At 41.1% G+C, this 24505-nt stretch overlaps 1 protein-coding gene across 1 annotated transcript; it reads left to right on the plus strand.

The window, feature by feature from the left end:
- Positions 1-513: 513 nt before the first annotated feature.
- On the plus strand, positions 514-23551 carry grinaa (glutamate receptor, ionotropic, N-methyl D-aspartate-associated protein 1a (glutamate binding)). Its single transcript, XM_072676284.1, has 7 exons — positions 514-650; positions 15856-16222; positions 18054-18172; positions 18414-18614; positions 19778-19906; positions 20146-20289; positions 21363-23551. Exons 2-7 carry the CDS (start codon positions 15889-15891, stop codon positions 21510-21512), a joined length of 1077 nt encoding a protein of 358 aa, XP_072532385.1. The 5' UTR covers positions 514-650; positions 15856-15888; the 3' UTR covers positions 21513-23551.
- Positions 23552-24505: the final 954 nt, after the last annotated feature.

The following is a 24505-nucleotide window of genomic DNA, read 5'->3' on the forward strand; positions in this document are numbered from 1 at the left end:
TATTATTATTATTATTATTATTTGTGTTGTTGTGATAACCATAGCAACCGCCTTGCAATACCATAGAAACCACCTGCCATAACATAGCAACCACCTTGGATACCAGCTAGTCACAGTAGCTGCGATTTCTTCCGGAAACTTCATTTTCTAGTTATTATTATTATTATTATTATTATTATTATTATTATTTGTGTTGTTGTGATAACCATAGCAACCGCCTTGCAATACCATAGAAAACACCTGGAATAACATAGCAACCATCTTGGATACCAGCTAGTCACAGTAGCTTTGATTTCTTCCGGAAACTTCATTTTCTAGTTATTATTATTATTATTATTATTATTGTTGTTGTTGTTGTTGTTGTTGTTGTCGCTGCCTAGAAAGCGTGTGTGCTTTGAGGTCACCGTGTAACTTAAGAGGACGGTTGGGTAATACCTGATCTCTGACGTAATGCGTGATGCGCTTAGAAAATTCTACACAACTCTGGATACGGCTCTCCTCTGTCACGTGACCGCCGAGGTGACGTCAGATGCTGTGCTCTAAGACAGTAGCGGGGGGCGCCATCAGAGCCAGAGCTCAAACCTACCAACAGCGACCGTGACGCCGCTGTCTGACCGCACGCTCCGCTCCTCAGCGTCTCCGTGAGAAAGGTAAGGCTCGGCCGCGCGCGGCGGTGCGGTGCGGTGCGGTGCGGTGCGGTGCGCTGCGGAGGGGCTCGGGCGCAGCGGGCTGGCTAAACGCCTGGCTCTCTTTCAGGTCGCTGCCTCAGGTTGGCCGCCTCTGTGTTGGCCACGCAGTAATGTTTGGGTAGGAGACGCGTCGCTGCTTTTCACCCTCGGAGCCCCAAAACGGGCAGCGCGAAGAGTCTCATCCCACGGGTTTAAGATGGACCACTGCTATGCCTCAGATTTGGACTCGAGGTGTCGGTTCGGTCACAGCCAGTCTCTGATGCTGAGCGTGGCGCAGACCGTTAGGTAGCTGTAGCCCTCCTCGCCCTCCTCGCTCTGCTCAGTGATGCAGGCTGAGGACAGGCAGGCTAAGCCCTGAGGACAGCAGGCCAGGCCAGGCTCGCTGCTTCAGAAGATTAACCCTGATCTGCAGACCTGAGTACTGTCAGTGCACAGTGTCTGTCCCGGTAGCTGATAGACCGTCACTCATGTGCTGTGTGAGGGTTTGTGGATAGCCGGATAGTGCTGGGTGGATGGGTGGGCAGCACTAGATGGATAGTTCTGGATGGGGGAGCATAACTGGGCTTGAGGGATTCGAGCATTATTAGGATATTAGACTGGGTTACAAGGGTTGCTTGTCATTTGCACAGCGTGTCAGGACAGTAATGCACTGAAATGCTTGTGGTGAGGCTCGGGTAGTCAATCTACAGCAGGATAGCACTGATATTATATATATATATATATATATATATATATATATATATATATATATATATGTGTATATATATATTACATATAAATATGTATATATATTACAAATACCTGGATACAAAGGTCATAACTGAAGAACTCTATTGCTATTAACTATTTACAGATCATATACAAATTATATTTATTATTATGAAACAATACAATTATTAAATAATACAATTATATAATACAATTATATTATTATTATGAAAACACACACACATAATAAATATATATATATATGCTTATGGAAACTTTTGAACACTGGAATATTTCATGGCTATATATACACCATATTCTACTATGTATTTTATATTTTTTCATATTTATTGTATATATTCTTTTAATTGCACCATCACGACTTGGCTGTAGTCTTCTCTCTGCACGATAACTGCTTGCTGCATAGTCCATAGTCCACACACACACACACACACACACACATATATATAATATATATAATGTATACATTATATGTGTATATATATAAATAAACACATACATATACATACATATACATACATACATACATACATACACACACACATATACATATACATATATATATATATATATATATGTGTGTGTATATAATGTATACATACATACAATGGTGTGTATGATGGTGCAAATAAAAAAATATATAGTAGAATATGGCGTGTTTATGTGTATAGCCAGTAAATATGCCAGTGAGGAAAGTCACACACTAACCCAAGCGGGAAAGTTGAATATTACAGAATAGAAAAAGACAGTGGAATCAGATCTAACACAGATTCAGACAAAAATGTAAAAAAAAATAATAATAACAACTTACTTTAAAGAATACCTTACTTAAAATACTTATATATGGAGATATAAATTAAGAGAATGTAATTAAAATAAATACAAATTACATGTAGGAAGTAATTAAAAGTAGCTGTGCAGTTTTCGCTCCCCCACTACAACAAGTACAACTGTACTGACACCAGGTACTCAGTACAGTATACACCAGAGGTGTGAGCTATGCATACATTTATGGGGCAAAGTGGCAGTCTATAGTGATTTAAGCAAATGCACAATATAAACTGACCATGCCTAATGGTGCGGTATGACTGAAGAGAGGACTGTGAATAAGTCCAGTCACAGTGTGTTTGTATAGCTACCATACAGAATAAAGCTGAGTAGACTGCTCTGGCCAGCCAGCTACAGTGCGCCTATAGTGCCTTCATCTGTTTAGGGATAGCTGTAAATGTAGCTGTAACTGTATTTGCTTTATCAGTTCTGTAGGTCACTGGTAATATTATAAATGCACATGCCGGTCCTGGGTTTGAGGGATTTGGTCATTAAATGTAAACGTCTTACCCAGCTGGCCTGGTTCTGAATTGTGTGTAATACTGTGGCCACTTCAGAACAGTGTCGATGAGGCAAGTGATGAATTCCCCCGAAATGCTAAGTCACCAGCAGCACCTCCCCTGCTTGACAACATTTAGGCCAACTCATCAGGCCTTCCCCTCCATCTCTGCACATAATGCTGCATCATACTCCAGCTAACTTGCTCTGCCAGAAACTGAAGCTCAGATATATACCAGTGTCGAGTTACTGACTTAACCTTAACCTATGTTGTGATGGGGATAGATGGCATTGCACAGCCCTTTTTTTAAATAACCTCAGTAAATGTAATGTGCAGGATTGGATGTAACGTATCCCTTGTGGTATTAAACACAGCCTCTGAAGCTAATCAGTCTATTCAGCAAATCTTAATGCACAGCTGTTCTGTCAGTAGTCTGAATTTATTTTGGGCGTCCTAAGAGTTGCAAAACCTCACATTGTTTTGACATGATAAGCAAATCTGGCCTGAGGTTTTCAAGCTTTATTAATTCTTTGACTCTTCAAACCATCTACTAACACTTATCAGACATGAGCTCCTCTAAGCAACTGTCTGAAGATCTGAAAATGAAAGGAATCCATGCCCACAATGCAGAGGAGGGCTGCAAAACAACCAGCTTGCGGTTTCAACAGTGTGGGCAGTGCAGGGGAACTGCAGAGGTCAAGATGAGATTTGGATGACCAAGAAGACTCACAGAGTGCTGCCTGTGTGCTGGTAAAGGCTCCTTTATGCCCAACGTTAAATACAGATACAGATACGGACGGAGAAGGTTACGGATACGGGCCGAACAGAGCAGTACCATTGGAACTCGTGGCGGCAGTGTAGCCAGTAGCTCAAGTGAAACACGGTCACTGCCTTAACTTAACTTATGAGAGACACCATTTACTGCTGGGGGGGAAGGGGGGGGGGGGGGGTTAGGAAGGGGCCTGTGACTGACTGGAGCCCTAAAAAAATATATTGGGTATTTAGGCAGAATTGTTAGAGCTGTTGGACCAGTGTTATTTATTTTCTTGGGGACAAAAAAACATTTGACCCTGAATTGCCCCCTAGTGGATGTATTGCTGAACATCCATGCTAACGTAAAGGGTGTGTAGAAGCATGTGGGCAGTGGCGGTGGCATCGGTTGAAACAGACGTCGTAAAGGGGGAGTATAAATGATCCTTTAGACTGGAAAATCAAAAACCCCACAGGACGTCCAAGAACCTGCATGAAGGTTTAGGCTAGTCAAGAGGGTGGTGCAATGATCCACCGTGCAGCATTGCTTCTACAAACATGATCCTAATAGAAGGGTTTTAAGAAGGCCTCCTAATCACAAGTCCACTGTTTAAAGTATCCTACAGAACATCTACACAAGCCAGATTAGACCTACACAAGCCAGATTAGACCTACACAAGCCAGATCAGATCTACACAAGCCAGATTAGACCTACACAAGCCAGATTGGATCTACACAAGCCAGATCAGATCTACACAAGCCAGATTAGACCTATACAAGCCAGATTAGACCTACACAAGCCAGATTGGATCTACACAAGCCAGATCAGACCTACACACGCCAGATCGGATCTACACAAACCAGATCGGATCTGCACAAGCCAGATCAGACCTACACAAGCCAGATCAGATCTACACAAGCCAGATCAGATCTACACAAGCCACATCTGCACAAACCAGATTATATCTACACAAGCCAGATCAGATCTACACAAGCCACATCTGCACAAACCAGATTAGATCTACACAAGCCAGATCAGATCTACACAAGCCACATCTGCACAAACCAGATTAGATCTACACAAGCCAGATCAGATCTACACAAGCCAGATCCGCACAAACCAGATTAGATCTACACAAGCCAGATTAGATCTATACAAGCCAGATTAGATTTGGGGAAAAAAGAAAGTGTAGTGGACTGATGAATTCACAATCAGCAAAGCTACGTTTGTCCACAAGGGCCAGAAAAGACAGTAGATACAGGAGTAGCCTGCAGTGACATGGGATCCCCTGGTGTTCGTGGAAAGGGATAGTGACACTAATGTAATTGACTTGACAAAGAATTACTAAATGGCCTTTAAAGGTGACTTGTTCAGTCACCTGAAACACACCCTGCCCCTTATTCTGGAAGAGTGGAGCTTTCCAATGGCAGGCTGTGGTCTCTGGAAAAAGCAGGCAATGCAAATCTCGCCGCCAGCTCAGGGTAGCTATAGGTGACACCCACAGAAACTCCCCAGAAACACTGGACCAAGCCTTTCACAGTGGAAACATGCAAAGTCACTGGTGTCATCCTATGAACAAATGTTGCTGCATTTGAATGACGCAAAAACTTCTGCAGCACTCTTCCAGAATAAGGGGCAGGGTGTGTTTCAGGTGACTGAACAGGTCGCCTTTAAAGGCCATTTAGTAATTCTTAGTCAAGTCAATTACATTAGTGTACGGTTTAGGCGTCTAAAAAAACCTCAGATATTATGTTAAGTCTTATGTTTTATTACAGGTGAGACCGTAAATCAGCTGACCCTTCCCTCCTTGGTTACTGTTGCTTGGTTACACTGCCCACTGTTAGGCAGGGGTGGCTCAGCGTTTAGAGCTCCGGGCGATTGATGACAGGGTTGTGGGTTCGATACCTGGGCTCGGCAAGCTGCCACTGTTGGGCCCTTGAGCAAGGCCCTTCACCCTTTCTGGGTGTGTGTGTGCGCTCACTGCCCCAGTGTGTGTGTTCATTACCACAGATGGGTCAAATGCAGAGGACACATTTCGCTGTACACTGTACAGTGACAAATACGAGCACATTTACCTTTACCTATGTCTGACAAGCTCAAGAGCATCATGACCTGCAAATAAAGGACCAGCAGTAGGGGAGGGGGGTGGGTATACGCTGCATGCCCAAATGTCTGTGGACACCTCTTATAATGAATGTGTATAAATATAAATATAAATATATTCAGCTACTTTGTGTTGCACCCATTTCTGACATGGATGTGCAAATGCACACCCACACACACAGAGAAGCATTGCCAATAGAATAGGACTCTCTGGAGCAGATAAACATGAACCTATTGGCACCATGCAGCCTAATGCCTAATGCCAGGCGTGAGATAGAGGGCTATTAAGCCCCCCAGCATTGACCTGTGCAGCAGTGGAACTGTATTCTCTGGAATGACGGATGGTGCTTCATCCAGTACTTTTGTCCGTCGAGTGTATGATTAGATGATTAGATGCATCTGGGTTTTGGATATTTAGCATACTGCAGTTTGCTGTCTGCAGTCACCGACACCAATTCAACATTATTGGACAGTTAAAGGCCTTTGGAGAAGAGTGTTAACTGCCAGTTCTGTTACATCAGCTAAATGCTGCGCACTGTGAGAGGGTGAAAAAGAAGAGGCATCCTAACCCGCCTAGAGAGAGTGAGGCCAGTTAAGCCCTCTGAGGTGCTCAGGACTAGTTGCGGTTGCTAAACAGCTTTAATTAACCTGTATTTGGGTGGGATTTCATGGAAGGTGCATCATCATTGGTTTGAGATATTCTGGAAAATCTGTTTGTCGCCCATTTGAGAGTAACAAGAAATGCCACATGCCAAAATGCCATATTTGAGGCCTGTGCAATGTGGACAAACACTAATATGAGGATTTAAAGGTTGGCCTGCATTGGTGGACTGTTTTTGACCAGTTCATAAAACCTTATTCATGAAGTTGAACCTTATTTATCAACATATCAGCGGTAAAGAATGTGGCCAGGCGTGGGCTAGAAAAGTATAAGACCCCTTCAGCATTGAGCTGTGGAGCAGCTGTGTCCTCTGGAATGATGGATGGTGCTCCATCTGATACTTTTGGGATGTGTTGGGGAGTTGGGGATGAGGTGGGGAGGTGATAATCCAACATCCTGACCTCACTAACGCTCTTGTCGCTTAAAAAAATCGAACTGGACAGGGTTTCTCTAAGTTTCATCTCCATAAAACCTTGGAGACTCCATCGTAACCAACAAAAAGGGAGCTTAAATGCTTCAGCCTCCTTCAGAACTTCTGTCCCGATGAACCAAAGAGCTGTTTACGACCTGTAAACCTGAACTAAACCTGGCTCAGGTTAGGCGCTCAGTGTTCCCCATTAGTGAGAAGACTGTGAAATTGATCCACTGTTGTGAAAAAATTGCAAGGTTCGATCAAATTAAATTTCAGGAATATGACTACATGATACTCAGTCTGTCCAGTCAGTTGTCCTGCTTTGCTTCCAGCCGCTGCTTGTTTGACTAGAGCTACAGTGCCTCGCTCTTAATTCCTCCTGTGGATGACATCCGCTGTTGCTGAGGATAGCGTCATTTGCTTTATCCACCACATGTCTCCTAAGAGGATTTCTCTCCTTTCCTTTTTAACCCCTGATGAACTAGATGGATTTAATGTATTCTACTTCCTGTTGAATTAACATTTTAATGGATCTTTTCTGTGATTTGTTTTAGCCTGTGGTTACATACCTAGATTAAATGATTATATATATATATATATATCATTTAATCTAGGTATGTAACCACAGGCTAAAACAAATCACAGAAAAGATCCATTAAAATGTTAATTCAACAGGAAGTAGAATACATTAAATCCATATAAAACTTATATAATAGGATAAGTTAGTTATTATTTAGGGATTTTCCAGTCTGATATGATGGCATCAGCTGTTTTAAGCCCAGGTAATTTTCAATCCTTTGTTTTTACCACTGTGTTCTAGCAGAGCGCTCTATGACATCTTCAAGGCATCGTTAGCAGACATTATTAACAGTCCGCAGCCATGAGGAGCTTTCTCAGAAGGTAACAGAACAGTGTGGAGTTTATTCTACAGTACAACATAAGACTTAACATAATATCTGAGTTTTTTTTTATGCCTAAACTGTGGGAAATACACGCCAGTTCTTCATTATTGTAACTGCATTGCGGTCCTACTTGACACCAGTTTTATAGGCCTCGAAATAGAGCTCTAATATATAAACCAAACAGTTACCAAATAATTGACAATACCTTTAGCACTAGGATTTAAAACTGAATAATAAACATAGGGTTCAAGGGTTTCTAGTAAAAATGCTGGTAGAAATACTGTAAAACCAAATTTGTGTGATCAGTGTTCAGAGATCTAAAGCCTGACTGGTCAAGTCAAGTCAAGTCAAGTGGGTTTTATTGTCATTTCAACTACATACAGAGTACACAGTGAAACGAAACAACGTTCCTTCAGGACCATGGTGCAACATAGACAGTGCATACAAAACACAAGTGCAGACAGACACCACAACACAGTACAGACCAGAGAATATCTTGGGATATTAGGACCATCCCACTACAGAGGATATTAGGACCCACATGCTTGTCACAAGGTCCTTTCCCCAGCAGATCACCTGATTCACGTAAAAATGATGACCTCAACACAGAATTGGTGACTTTAACCCGTGAGGGTTAGTGTCTGAATGTATGAATGCTGATCTTTATTTGCAGTCAATGACTGCTTTCCCTTAAAGCTTCAGACAGCTAGAGAAGTAAAGAGGCATGAGGGAAATAGTCTAAATGATAGAAAAGCATTTGGATATGGTTGAACATAGGTTTACCATGTAGATCTTCTGATCAGCGATAAGAAAGACCACCTCTGATGTGTAGCAAATCATGAAAAGCAATTGTTTGGAAATTCTCTAGGGTTAAAATACTGCACTCGTGTCAACGGCCTGTTTATTATCATTGAGAAAACAGTTTCCTAAGGTGTCTGTAATAATGGGGTCATCCCACTACAGAGGCCTGTTTCTCCTCTGTTCGGACTATCAGTGGCACTTCAGCACTTTTACCATGTCTGGTTCTAGCTTGAAAACATCACCTGGCTTGAAAGGATTACACATGGTGCCTCTGATCTCATCAACGTAGTATGTGTGGTGGGCTGAAAGAGAGGTAACAAGGTGGAAAGCTTGTGCTGTCAGCAAAGACACTGTTCTGAACGGGCTGAGGTAGCGCAGACGGCTCATGATGGGAATTGCAGATAACCTTATTTGTCCACAGTTCAAATCTATTTCCACACTCCAGTGCACACGTCTGCCTATGGAGGTAATAGCTAACTAGTCACCAATACTCTCGGGCTCCCTTGTTGACCCCTACAAGGCTAGATAAACTTTAACCTGACAGAAGCCGATGGAAAATAAACAGCCATGTGTGATGTTTAGATGGAAGTGCACAATATGGACAGCTGAAGGTAAAACAGATGTACCTCAGTTTATCTCAGGTGACTTTGCTCAAGTAAACAGAAGACCCACATACTACACGCACTTACGCGTGGTAGACCAGCTGTAGCATCCACACAAAATGCATATCTCTTTGGCAAGGGGTAAATGGTTTTCGCCAGTTGTGTGGGGATCACCTGCTTTCAAGACAAGAATTCACCATTAGTGTTCGTGCAGTGAACACACACACATACACACACACACACACACACACACGTGTGATCAAACACACAGTGACAGTAAGCACATGTGCCCGAGGCCATTGCTGCTGCGCCTGGAAAGCAGAGAGGGTGAAGGGCCTTGCTTGCAGAGCCTGGGTATCAAACCCACAACACTGTCATCAATAGCCTGGTGCCCCAGCTGAGCTACCACTGCCCACAGCATTATAGGATCCTTATTGGGCCTTGGAAACTGGAGTTACAGTATTTTTGACAATTGGTCACTTCCTGCTCTTTAAATGTTCTCTAAAGGTTTATCATGAAGACTGTAGAAAACATGGGCAAAGCAACCACATGTCTGAGTGCCTTTGCTCATTTGCTCCACCTCATTTTCTCCTCTAAACTGTCTTCTCATCTCCAGGGTCTAATTCCTACAATTAATTGTCCCTGTGCCAACACTGGCCCATGTTTTATTTTCCCCCAGAAATCAGTTTTCTGCTGTACCATAAGAAGGCGGAGTAAAACTTCAGGAATTAAATGATTGCTGCTGACTTCTTAGGAGGTCTTTCATGCTGTGAAGCTCCTGTTCTACCACCAAATGGTGTTATATTCATATATTCAGATCTGGCGACTGGCTTACTGAAGAACACTGAAATCAGTCATGTTCATGAATCCAGTTTAAGACAAATTTAGCTGGAAGTAGCCATTAGAGTCATTTGTGGTCATGAAGGGATGCACATGGTCAGCAACAAATTCTTAAAATAGGCTGTGGGGGTATTAATGAAAACATTTCCTACCCCTTTACATCATCTATATCAGCCTGGACTATTACCAAAGACAGGTTGGGTTCAAGGATTCAAGCTGTTGGGGGCAAATTCTGACTCTGCCCCAGCAGGTGCCTCAGCAGTAGTGAAGGTTCTTCAGACCAGGCTGTGTTTTACTGTCCACTTCAGCTGAGCCTGTGCCCACTGCAGCCTCAGCCTTCTGTTCTTAGCTGGCAGAAGTGGAACCTGACATGGTCTTTTGCTGTTGTAGCCCATTTACCTGAAGGTTGGACGTGTTGAGATGTCTGGGATGCCTTTTCTGTTCACTGCAGTTGTACAGAGTGGTTATCTGAGTGACTGGAGCCTTTCTGTCAGCTCTTACCAGTTTGGCCTTTTCTGTTACGCTCACTCATTAACATATGTTTCCATCTGCAGAACTGCCGCTCACTGGATGGGTTTTCTTTCTTGCACCATAGAGTCAACTCTAGAGACCATTCTCTCTTCTAGAGAGATCAGACTTCTAGAAAACACTCAAACTAGCCTGTCTGGCTCCAACAATCATACCACACTCAATCACATTTTCCCACATTCTCAATCTGAAGGTTGATGTGAGCATTACCTAAAGCTACTGGACTGTATCTGCATGATTATATGCATTGCACTGCTGCCATGGATTGACTGATTAGGTGTGAAGGTGTTCTTCTGTAAGTTTTGTAACCTCATGTATTGAGTCTGATATCAGCAAGCCACGCTGAATCAGCTTGGTCATCGGCTGTGTTAAGCAGGTCACCACATGTGAAATAGCAATGCCGGGGTATTAGATGTCAAGAGCATTATTCATAGTTTGACTCCTTAACGACCTCCTAACTCAGAGGATCCAGTGAGATTTGTGGGGAAAGCTTGACCGCAGGAATTTTAGAGAATTTTAGAGAAAGTCATTTCTCATGGAGACATGGACATAATTTTTCTATGGAGACAAACACCTTAAACTTTAGAGTTAGTAATCTAGGAATAACACCACCTACAGAATGATCCACAACTTCATATGGTTTCTAGTTGAAGACGGAGGAGTAGTAGGCCACACAGGATTTGCCATCCAGTGGAAATGGAGCAGTGTTGCGTAATTCTGCCATTATCCAACGCAGTGCGTGATGGAGAAGCGTATCTGTGAGACAACGTGAAGCAACTGAGAAAGCCTAATACATTGATTTTCTCTGCCATGCAGCAGAATATGTCCTCATAATAGAGTGTTCTTACAAGTAAGTGGAGTGTTGTGACCCTGATTTTCATTTTGACATTTTTTTACTACATTCTTAAAAACTGAACTGTTGAATAATCGTGTCAGGGTGGTCTAAAACTGTGCAGTCCCCCTGAAAGCCGCTTTGTACAGAGGGTCCCTGTGAAACCACATTCAGTCACTGGGGTAGTGGTGTCCATGGTGACTTTTATTTTCCCATCCAGCCTGAAGTTTCTAAGAAGTGGCAGTCGTGATCAGGGAGCAGAGCACAGAAATGTGTAGCCTAGAGCATACTGAAGGAAGCGTTTGGCAAAATATCAAACAAACATGATCCCTTGATGATCACTGAGCCCAGATACGGCCGGTCTCAAAGACATGTTTGATACAGTTTGATTCCTGACGTGTAATTCTTGAGATCAAAATGGGATGTGCTAGGCTAATGTTGCTAATAAACACTGGGCTCAGACTGTCACCAATCTTATGTCTGTAAATACATGCCAACTTAATTAATGTGTTCCAAAAATCGGCAGAAAGCCTTGTGGAGAAGTTTGCTTTTGCCTTGATGGACTCAAGTAGGTCTATGGGCCTGTTCACACCTGGCATATCGGGAACTACTTCCAGGGCGTCCCTAGTGCGACCAGATGAGCTCCGATTTTACTTTTCTGCTCAAAAAGCCACACCAACACATACATCTTTACCCTTTTACTTCCTGTTAACAACAGTTTCTCATCCAAACTGTGCTGCGCCTAAAGACTGTGAGCAGTTTAGAGGACCGGTGGAGGTTCTTCTACAACACAGTGGAGCAATAGATGGTTCTCGCATTCCTATATCGACTCTATCAGAAAATAAGACAGACTATTTAAACAGCAAGGGAACGAACTCTGAAACCGCTCTGAACTTCTGCATAAGGGCGCAAGAAGCCACGATACACAGTACTTATTACTCGTGTTTTTTCCACAGGCGGTTTTCCCTTATCCCATCACAGAAACGCATTCCACTCACCCTCGTCTTAAACGTGGACAAGATCTGTCTCTGACCACCTCCAAATTAGGTTTGAGTGATCAAATTATAATCCCATCACAGTGTGTGTTGGGGGTGTTTACACCTGGTCAATCATGATTGGATGAAGTGATGAAGGTCTGATTGTGATTTAAGTGGGTTGAGAGGAAATCAGGTGACTAGAGATTGGTCTAAGTACAGTGTTGGTTAGTAATGTTGGACTGGTGTATACCCTGATCTAAATTTAAGAAGCAGACATCAGATACCAAACATGTCATGGCTAATCCACTGCATCTGTGATAGGCGATGAATCATGCTCATTAGATTTTCCACCAAACTACTCCTTTGCTGACTTTTTAGCAGCAGTGTAATTTAAGAGCTGAAGTCCTGCTGTCGCGAATATAGAGCTTGGAGGGCGGCGGACGTAAATGCAGGTATTTAACTAAGCAACAGGATACAATAAACACAAACTGGAGATCAAACTAAACCTTGTGAAACTAACAAAAGGAACAAACAGGCTAAGCTAACGTACCACAAACCGCCATGAACATGTACAAGACCAAACAATAGGAGCCACTTGTACAAGGACCAACAAGCAACACCTGAGACTAACAAGAGGGCGGGGCTACAAAGGAGGCACAGGTGGTAACAATAATGACAAGGTGGAGCTATAGGGCGGAGACAGGAAACAAACATAAACAGAGGCAAAACAGAGACACAGACCAGGAAGGGAAACACAAGGGCAAGACAAAGACACCTGTTACACCTGCTTTCAGTGCGAACCAAATCAGCAGAATCAGACTGTAGAGAAGAGTGAACAGTGAAGAGTGAACAGTGAAGAGTGAACAGTGAAGAGTGAAGAGTATTAGTAGTAGTATTTGCTGCTGAAGTGTAATCTGAATGCTCCAGTAATGTACTTGACCAGGAATGTTCACAATGCTATATTTAGCCTGGATCACAGTGTGGCACTGTAGAGTATTTAGCCATTGGGAACCTGATTCTCAATTGGGGAACTTGGGGAACTAAAATTGTCTGTACTCTCAGAGATATTAGTGCTGGATTATACTGCATATCGCTGCTGTCCAATGAAAACCATGCATCTCCATTTTTAGTTTTCTTCACGGTTTGAACCCTGTAGCTGCTCTGTACACTGTGTCAATAATTCTGGATGAATGGACCAATAGAAATGCTCTAAATTACTCAGAATAATTACTCATTAGTACATTAGGGCTGGGTGATATGGAAAAAAAAACATATCACGATAAGACATTTTTAATGATTCACAATATTTATCACAATACATGTGTATCGTGATAAATACAGCACAGTGATGTGGAATGTATGGTGCACAGGTTAAGGTAACCCTGTTATGCAAGCATATAGGCCTAAGCTTAGCCTTGGTGAATTGCCAAGCTAATTAAGTAGCAAGCTAAATAGAAAGAGTGGTTATTGTTGACTAGAAATAGACTGATGTTCTTTGCAGCCCTCCTTACGGCATCGCAAACATTGTGTCTTAAATATAGTCTTAAATATCAAATTTCATATTAAAATTTTTTTTTATATTTATTTTGTAATAGTTTTTAGTCATTTGTGGTGAAAGTGTTTGTTTGTCTAGCAAATCGTCACTGTTTTGAAAAAAGTTTGTATCTCCAAAGTTTCAACTTTACAGGAGAAGAAACAAACTTTCTAAATTTAATTTTCAATGGAAATCGATTTTTTTCCACATCATTTTGAAGCATTTGGTTCTTTCTGTTTTTTTTCTGTTTTTTTTCTGTTTTTTGTTTTGTTTTGTTTTTTGTGCCCACCACCACATTTACATTTATATTTAAGGCATTAAACATTTATCTTAGATTAGATTAGATCAGATATTACTCACTAAAATTTTCAGAGAACTGTGTAGATTTTATTATTATTATTATTATTTATTATTATACCATTATTTATTTACACAAATAACTGTCAGTTAATAATTAACAATGTATGTTAATTTATAGCCAAATGTAGAAAAGTCATTGGTTGACATGTACATAAGTATAAGTAGAAGGTTTTTACAAAGATAAATAAACATGCTGAACCGAACAAGGAATCCCAACATAAAGGGAAGGAAAAGGAAGCAGACAATAAATAAATAAATAATAATAAAAAAGAATAATATAAAAAATATATATAATAATTGTTTTTGTGGATTTTGACAATTTTTCCATTGAGGAAAGTTATTATTAGTTATTATTATTAGTATATCTGCAGGACGTGATGGAAATGCTATTTTGGGGCATTTCTAATGGTGCATTCAGCATGTAAAGCCACAATGGCAACACAATATTTGTGCTTATTCCAAGTAATACTTTAGATTGCTTTTACTTAGATTACTTTTACTAGATAAAAAGTATATTACTTATAAATTCTTATTTATAATTATTTATATGTATATATATTCTGCATTAGCTAATGTTCATTTCTGGTATCACCACACCCTCACATCATTTTGTGACACCTGCTGCATAGTTTATACTGAAAGAGCAATTGTGTAAGGAGTCACATGTCATATGAATGAATGAACCTGCACTGGTTTCAGCTTTGAATGGCATCCAGCTACCAGCTGTCTGTCTTTTGGAATTCAGCTGCAGGGCTTTACTGGATTGTAGCGAATTCTGCTGTTTGAATCCTTGCATACCTTCACCTACACAGACTGTGGGTTTATGCCATAGTTGAAGGCCTGACTCTGAGGTAGTGTATTAAAAGAAGGTTGTGTATTAATTATGGTAATAATAAAGATATTTTTAGATGTTAGATATGTAATAATATTAATTTCAGATTCATATCAGATTATTTAGGAATTCAAAATTGCTAATTCAGAAATGGAAATCGAACAACAGATTAACTGTCTAATGACTAATCTGATTTAGCCTTTACTTGAGTAAAAAAGGTAAAAGAGCAGCCATTTAAAATGACTTAAATATATAAAAACACAAGGCAAAGAGATGCAGGTGCACTGTTTGGACAAAAGTATTGGGACACCAGCTTATTCATTGTTTCTTCTGAAACCAAGAGTATATATTAAAAGAAATTACCCTTGTTGGAGTAACTGTCTCTACTGTCCAGGGAAGAAGGCTTGCTACTAGATTTGGAGCGTTGTTGTGAGGATTTGATTGCATTTAGCAACAAGAGTGTTAGTGAGGTCAGGGGTTGGATGATGACCAGCTCACCTCATCCCCAAAAATACTGGATTGAGCCCCATCCATCATTCCAGAGAACACAGTTCCACTGCTCCACAGCTCAATGCTGAGGGACTTTACTGCCTTCTGAGCCCACGCCTGACATTAGGCATGGTGCCAGTAGGTTCATGTTTATATGCTGCAGGGAGTCCTATTCTATTGTAGTGTAATCCATTCATTAGAAGGGGTGTCCAGAAACATTTGGACATATAGTGTATGTAATACATAGATGTGCCCATTAGGCTCCTAAAATATGCAGTATCATGAAAACCACTATATATTATTTTAGAAAACTCTGAACTATTTTGATAGGGAAATCATGATGCTACTCAGTCGTATGTGTGCAGACGTAACTGAACAGACACAGAATCTTGTTTGGACACAATCTGGTTCAGTTCTTCATCTTGAAACACTGTAATTCATGAACTCTGCATCACTCACTCACTATCTCTGTATATCTCTGTTTAGCCATCCAGCAGGGTCACTGTGAGGAAAGGAGACATGTCCCAGGACAAGACTGGCTACCCCATAATGGGGGAGAACAAGCCCCACAATGTCTATGGACCACCTCAGCCTGATGCCTTTGGGATGCCTCCACCCAACTACACCCAGGCCCCAGGTGGACCCCCATACGCAGCACCAGGACCATATGGCCAGCCTGGTTATCCCCAGGGAGCGCCAGGGTTTGCACCTGGGCCCTATCCTCAGATGCCCTACCCACAAATGCCATACCCCCAAGGTCCGTACCCCCAAGGCCCTTATCCCCAGGGACCGTACCCACAAGGCCCCTATCAGCAGGGTCCTGGACAGCCTGCATTTGGTGTGGATCCAAATGGTGAGTACTGAAAGAGTTTCAGTTATTGATGGAGTCTTTTATACTCTTTAGGGAGGTTCACCCCATTCATTCATTCATTTAGTCTTATACACTAATGGTCCAGTAACTTATTTAGTGTGCCTCCTAACACTCCCATCGCTGCACTACTCCATCACTGTAGCACTGAGTTTCTGAAAGGCAAATTTTATAGACTGTGAACGAACTGCCATTGGTCAGAAAGTGGCTTTTTAGTTTAAAATGATGTATTCTTGTACTTCTAATGCTTATTCTGTTTCCATTAGAGTGGATATGTGAGGCCTATTGACATTAAATTAATTTAGTATCTGGTTTATCTAATGGCAAATTTATTATTTTAGGTGAATTACAGTAGACTTTCTGGATTCATGAACTAACCAGCAGTGCTTTTACAAAAACATGCCTTTTAAAATTGACATAGGAATCAGTATTTTATGGAAATATTGAATAATATTAATAAATATTACAAACTTGATAACAATGTTTTAGCTTTGCTTACAGTGCACTCATGAAATACTGCATTTCTCCCAAATGCTATATTTTCTTAAAGAAAACTAAATGCCTGGTGTACCAGTTCTTCGCTGCACACGTTGCTAGGATTTAAAAAAAAAATTAAAACTGGTAAAAATGTTTTTTGGTCATGTGACAAGATACAAGACATCTTTTTGGAAGGGGATACACTGTGAATGTGACAAAGTGTTGAAGGTTGGTTTAGCTTTATCTCCTGCCCTTTTGCCTTTAACCCCCTTATCTCAGAAAGGCTTTTTACACACTAAGGTGTACTACTCAGTAACTGATGGGGCTATTCTTTGATAATAGAACAACACTTTTGGCTGTTTAAGGAGGTTAAACTTAAAAGGCAAACTACAGAATCTGTGCTAATTTTGGGTGTCTTGCTAAGGAAGGTAAATTCTTTGGTCGTTTTTGGTCATATACTGGTAACTATGAGCCTGTATGACCAAAGATGACTGTACTTGTGAAACTTCTTTTATGTGCAAATACAATATAAATTACAAAAAAAAAATGTAATTGTACATTATTACAACTGTACATGCACTAAAGGATCCCTCATCCTGATATTCCTTTACAAGCTATTTGACCATTTTTATATTTTATATTTCTTTTAGTTCTCAAAAATTACTAAGAATTACTGAGCACATGTTTAGCTGCCTGCCCAGATAGTTTTCAGTTATGTTTATGATATAATTGAATGTTCTATGAGTCTGATAACTAAGACCAGTGTCCCAATTGTGCTTATGACAAAAGGATGTTCGGTCCTCTTATGACTTGTATTATGAATATGTTCAGTCCTCTTATGATTTAATGGCATTTTCAAGGCAGAATGTCTCTGCAAGGTCATTTTAACAAGGTCTCTTTGGCTACACACTGTAAAACACAAATCATTGCTTTCCTCTTGCATCATTTTCATTCACTATTGCAGCAGTTAGGAAGCTCCTTAAGACTACAGCTGTCTGGAATAAGTCATAAAACATGCTTTTTTTATTTCAGCCTAGACATTCATTCAGGTTGGCCTAGTTCTTGATGTTTCCCAGGTTTCTTTTTTATTATTACTATTATTATTATAATATATATTTTTTCTTTCCAAGTGAATATTATGTCTGAATATTTTCTAGGTCTATTTTAAATTATATGTTTCCAGAGAGACTCTGAATTAATGAAATCTCATAAATGTTTTTAAATGTATTCCACATAAATATTAGTCATTTCAGCTGCAGCAGTTCATGGAGAATTGCTGTAAACCTTTTCTTAAAAGTGATGGATACAATTGTCAGTAACCCACTCTTCACTTTTCTAGCTCCCATGGGCAGCCCGGGTTACCATGGTGGAGATGGTCCCCCTTCTTACTATGACAATGAGGAGTTTGCCAACTCTGGCTGGGAGGATAAGACCATCCGGCAGGCCTTCATCAGAAAGGTAAGAGAATGGGTCAGGTGTGAGTACAGTCATATTTCGGCTCTGTTATTTTAAGGGTCTCAAATGTCGAAGCTGTCAGATGGACATAAATGTCTCATATGTCATCATACCTGAGACACTAATTAACTAATAAAGCAGAGCAATTTATAGCAACAGGTTGATCCACAAGCTAACTGCAGGCCATCTCTGTTTGTATCTCAGGCTCTCTCTAACCTGTGTGTTCTGCTCCTGCTCCTTTTAGGTGTTCATGGTCTTAACTGTACAGCTGATGGTGACGTTCTCCTTCGTTGCTATTTTCACGTTTTCCACTGACGTCAAACTGTTTGTGCGACAAAACCGGTGGACGTACTACGTGTCCTATGCAGTCTTCTTTGTTTCCCTCATTGTGCTCAGCTGCTGCGGAGAATTCCGTCGCAAACACCCGTGGAACCTGGTGGCACTGGTAAGGATGGCCAACGCGGTAGATTTAGCTTACTGTTTACCATACACACTCGCTTTTAGAGGTGAGAGGTGCTCTCATTCCACTCTAATGCTAATATATGGTGGTTTTCCTGAAGTCAGTGCCAGTCTGTGTCATGCAAAACTTCACAGGAGAAGGAAACACCTTTTAGTATTATATTAAGATATATAATCTAATTTTGAGCGCTTCTATTGGTCAATTCATCATGACATTTTAACACAATATCAGCCTAAGTTCACACAGCAGGAAAAAGTGGTCAAATCTAAACTTTCATCATATGTGATGTGCTATCCATGTGACAGTGTGAACGGCACAAAACACATCTGAGATTTAGAGACCCAGTTTTCACCTGGCCACTTCATGCGTTTTCAGTGTCAGGATTATATATGGATAAGGCTAAGCCACATACAAATGTAAGTGTAGGGACACGAGTGGCTCAGCAGACTAAGATGCTGACACTATGGCTCAAGGCTTGCGACTTTTCGAATTCCAGGTCGTCTGTAGTGTCCAAATGTTTGTGGACACCCCTTCTAATGAATGCATTCAGCTTCTTTAAGTTGCACCCATTGCTGACACAGATGTGCAAATGTGCACACTCACACACATCCCTGTAGAGAAGTACTGACAATATAATATAATATAATATAATAGAACAGATAAACATGAACCTATTGGCACCGTGCTGCCTAATGCCAGGCATGGGCTAGAGAGGTAAAGAGCACTGAGCTGTGGAGCTGTGGAGCAGTGGAAGAACTGTGTTCTCTGGAATGATGGTTGGTGCCCCATCCAGTACTTTTAGGATGAGTTGGGAATGAGGTGGGGTGTTGATCATTCAACAACCTTACCTCACTAATGCTCTTCTCACTGAATACAGTCAAATCCTCACAGCAATGCTCCAAAATCTAGTATAAAACCTTGCCTGGACAGTAGAAACAGTTACTCCAACAAATGCAAGATATAATCTTTTTTTTTTAATAGCCTTGATTTTGGAAGAAAGCCATGAATGAGCAGGTGTCCCAATACTTTTGTCCATGTAGTGTATGTAGGCTTGTGTGCTGTATAGGTATGTGTTGTATTTTGTCCAGATCTGTATTAGATGTTTAATTATTAATGACATCCCTCTCTCTATCTCTCTCTCTTTTCAGTCCATTCTAACACTAAGTCTGTCCTACATGGTGGGAATGATTGCCAGCTTCTATGACACAGACACCGTCATCATGGCTGTGGGCATCACTGCAGTGGTGTGCTTCACTGTGGTGCTCTTCTCCCTGCAGGTTCGTTTTCTGACCATGAGCTTCTCCTTACTGCTCATGCAACATCAGGGTCCCTGAGGGTTTTACATTTACATTAGAGAACCGCAGTTATTACAACATCATGATCAAATAAAGTGTGTGTGTGTGTGTGTGTGTGTGTGTGTGTGTGTGTGTGTGTGTGTGTGTGTGTGTGTTTAGATTGTCAGAAAGTGACCCCGATTTCCTTACAGTGGTTCTGATTATCTCTGTCTTCTCTCCAGAGCAAATATGACTTCACTTCCTGCCGCGGTGTCCTCTTTGTCTGCTTAATCGTGCTCCTCCTCTTCTCCATCCTTTGCATCTTCATCCGTCACAAGATCCTGCACATTGTCTATGCCTCTCTGGGGGCTCTGCTCTTCACCTGTGTAAGTAGCCTTGCTGCTTGTTGCTGTTTAATGCATTCTTATTTTTAGAAGTGTATCCTGTATGTTAGTAGTGTAAAGTGAGCTGCTTACTGTAAGTGCAGTGCTCTTCCATAGAATCTTAAATTCATGATTTGTGGTCGCAGTAATTGATGATGGATATGAACAGGGGGAATGCAGGAGGAAACGCAGCAGCTGTCTCATATAGTGTAAATTATTTATTTATCTATGTTTTTGGTCCTGAGTGTCTTGCTATCCCTTTCTGCTGTGACACTGAGAATTTCCCCACTGTGGGACTAATAAAGGATTATCTTATCTTATCTTATATTTATGTCTAAATTCTTTTATGTCATCCATCTTGTCATGTGCGTCTGCCAACAGATGTCTTGAACCTTATCTGTTGTTTTTTTAAATACTGTTGAATTGAGCTTTTACCGTGTCCATAAGATACACAAAGGTCAGTAGTTTATTGGCTTAAAATAAAAAATACGAAAAGTTTCTGGCCGACTGAGGTTTGGTCCAGTTTGAACTGTGTTATGGAGAGCAGTGCTGGAAACTCAGGTAATATACAGTTTGTCAGGTTGCTTTGGTGAAGACATGACAAAGAGAAAAATGATCCTCAATACAGTTAAGATGATTTGTGATTGGAGATTGTAGTCTAAATCTTTTCCTGATGTGAGAATCTGTCACTTGGCAATTAGCCGGGGTCCAAGCACTCTCTGTCATTATGGATGTACAATATTTTCTAGATTGCTTCAAAAAGTCTCAGATAGGGATTTTTGGATTCAGGGCTAAGAATTTGAATATAATGAAATAATGAATTCCCCTGTAGTTAACCCTGTATTTTTGTCTCAGAGCTTCAGGGCCTGTTTTTATACACATATTAACTGAAGACCACTCTTAGGACGTTCTTAGCAGACACCGAGGGCCAGACTTACCGCACTACAAGGATATGACATTGCACTTCTTTTATGTTCCTCAAAAAGACATTCTGTAGAGACGTGAAGTGTTGGGAAATCATGTGCTGACTGATATAAACTGATATGGTGCTAAACATTGTGCATGCCTTCTTCCAGTTCTTGGCCGTGGACACTCAGCTTCTGCTAGGCAACAAGAAGCTGGCCCTCAGCCCAGAAGAGTACATCTTTGCTTCTCTGAACCTCTACACTGACATCATCAACATCTTCATGTACATCCTGGCTATTGTGGGCCGCTCCAGGGAGTGAGGGCTCCCCCTGGCGAAGAGAAAACGAGGTGCATCCAACTACACACGGAATGAAAGCGTTGCACTCTTTTTATCATCTCGTCTCGCTGTCTCTGTAGTCCCACCTCCCCCTAACTCTGCCTCCTTTCTCAATGTTTCCTCTCTTTAGCAGATGTACAGGGTGGTCAGACATATATGCATCCAGAAGGACATATTTTTAACCTTATTTATTTAGAAGAAGAAACAATATTTTCAGTTGTGTTAAGTCTTGCAGTTCGTCTTCTCCTTGCTCAGCCCCTCACACTGAAACTGCTTTAGTGCATTTGGAAATGGTAGAGTGTAGTATGACTCACCGGTTGCATCCAAACAGCATGAGATGAACCTGTCTCTTATTTTCTACCCTCCTGGTGTCTGAGCTTGGCAATCTGCCTGGTAATGTTAACACTGCAGTAACTGAGAAAGAGAGAGAGAGAGAGAGAGAGAGGAAGGAAGGCAGGAAGCTGACGGAGATGACAGAGGTATGTTGCATAAGGAGACAAAGCTTCAGAATGGGATGATGAAGCGATCCTGGTCTCTGTCCCTTTTTATTCATCCTCACCAGTCTGTGTACTGGTGGTCTGCATGCTAAGCTAATACAGCAAAGAATGACACGACTGAAAACGGTCAGAGGTACCTCTCCAAATGCCTGCTTACGATGTAGCTGTAAATAGTCGTATGGCGCTCAGCCCCTCCCCTCAGCTCGAGGCATGTCTGTATGAATGGCAGTGGTGCTCCACGGGGAAACATGAAATCACCTCTTTTAGGAAGCAAAGACCAAAAAATAGAGCACGCCTCCAAGTCTGGAAGATGTTAATTGACATGGACTTACTTATCTGATGCTAACTAAAAGCTAACACACAACCTGTGTATATGTTTATGCAATATATACAGTATGGTGACATGATTATGCCATCCATATGGTTTGTTTTTCTTCTTTTCTTTCAAGGGAAAGTGTGATTTGTGCAATTTGTGCTTTTTGTATGGTGCAAAAAGTCAGTATTTGAAGTTCCATGAACGTCACTTGATGTGATAGTTAGCCTCGCTCTCTTTTCCTCCCACATTATTTATTAGTTTGTGGACTTCTCATTAGTTTGTTTCGTATTCATGTAGCATCCGTGTACGTTTTTCTTCGTTTTTGCCTAATGTGAAATATATTTGCATACTGGATTTGGTTCTTAGAGTTCTGTAAAAACTACTATTAACTGCTTGTTATTTTAAAGCAGAGAGGAAATCTATAGTGTTGCATTATTTAAGATCTATTTATTAAACTTTACTGTAGCGCTCAGGACTGGAGGAGAAGGACTACACAGCATGGTTGTGTTTCAGCCTCCAGGAGTTAATTGGGTTAAGGGAAAGTGCTCCTCACACGGGGCTCCGCTGTGCAGGCCTCCTCACCACAGATTAATGTGATTTGAGATTAGAAGATGCATTTATCTCACAGAACAACCCTGTTCTAGGATCACTTCCAGCCCATCCATGACCCATCTATATGCATTTGCTATCATAATGGGCCTAGATTAGCACTTTACTCTGAGTAGTTTAATGAGTGCCATCCCACAGAGCTCCACAGGTCTCTATTAGCTGCATTGTAATCCCACGTACAATATTTTAAGTTGAGGTGGACTGAAAACCAGCAAATGAGCTGAAGTGTAAATCTGTAAATCGGACGTGTACACAGACGAGCACTCACTTAATATACTAATTCTTGGCTGGAATGTGATTTGATGGTGTCTTCTCTCTTGTCACTAACCACTCGCTCCTGTTTCATGTTACCCCAGTTGCACACTCCTTCTCTAGCTTGCATGTGGAGACATCGCACACTGGACTAGATGTTACAAAGAGACATGTTTGATGATCATCTTGAATTTACTAACGTGCTGCAGCTCTATTTTAAACATCTGATGAACAATTTTTGTGTTTGTAACTAACGATAGTGGATTGAGGTGTGTAAAGTATTTTTTTTGGCTTTGTAGTTTTCTTTGCACTGTAAATTGGCATTAAAATGAAGTTGGATTGTATTCACCTACATGACTGTGTGCTTTTCATTAAGCAATCAAATAAAATCGGAGAAATTACTTCTTTCGCCAAGATTTAGAAGGCATGTAACAAAAAAATGTAGTGTACAAGTGTGCAATATGGTATAATTTTCTTAATAATAACAGTATCATTATTGTTAGCCTACAGCTGTAAACAGTTCTATACGAGTCTTAAATGAAGTAGGTTGTTCCACATAAACATCATTATGGCCAGCAGGCTGAAAGATGTGGACAAAACTAAGGTAACAGGCATCCCTAGGCAGAAGACATACATCATGCATGGACGCAAACACAGATGCCTTGAGCTACGCAGAGTGGGCCGCTGTCATGGCACTGGCCTTTAACTTTGCATACTAGCCTTGAGTGTTTTTCTGATCTAAACAAGGTACAGGTTCCAAACCACTAGGGGGAGCCACTCTGTTACCAGGTTTGATGCCCGAGGTGCTTGCAGGTTATCAAACCCAGAAGTCCAATCCATTCTTCCAAACATATGACCCAGATTTTTCCAAATTTAGAAAACTAATCATTAAAAACATACCAGTATTTTTCTGTTTTCTACATCAAACAGGTTTAAGACAACAAGATGTTTCGCTTAAGGTGTTCTCACTATGATAATTGGGCTGATTAGCTCCTTTGCTAAAAGTGTTGTACTTAAGTACATTAGACAATGTTACCAAGTCCTATAACTGCAGTTTAAACACCAGTCAGCCATAACATTAATACCACCTGCTTAATACTGACTAGAGCCGCAAACCCACAACCCTGTGATCAATAACCCAGAGCTCTCACCACAGAGCCACCACCGCCACTTCATAACAAATGAAATGATTTTATACTAACCTTTATAACCCACCTTTATAACCCATATACTAACCTTGCTCTTTGCTTAGGTGCCCTGATAATGAGGGGACCTGTTCCTCTCATATTCCCGGCTGGTTTG

Source organism: Salminus brasiliensis, chromosome 3, assembly GCF_030463535.1.
Source record: "Salminus brasiliensis chromosome 3, fSalBra1.hap2, whole genome shotgun sequence".
NCBI lineage: Eukaryota > Metazoa > Chordata > Actinopteri > Characiformes > Bryconidae > Salminus > Salminus brasiliensis.

What these genes read in the sequence shown, in the direction of transcription:
- grinaa (XM_072676284.1), top strand. Translation starts at nt 15,889, where the DNA reads ATGTCCCAGGACAAGACTGGCTACCCCATAATGGGGGAGAACAAGCCC. An exon ending in ATTTGGTGTGGATCCAAATG is followed by an intron (nt 16,223 to 18,053) that starts GTGAGTACTGAA and finishes TCACTTTTCTAG; the next exon opens with CTCCCATGGGCAGCCCGGGT. An exon ending in CGTGGAACCTGGTGGCACTG is followed by an intron (nt 18,615 to 19,777) that starts GTAAGGATGGCC and finishes CTCTCTTTTCAG; the next exon opens with TCCATTCTAACACTAAGTCT.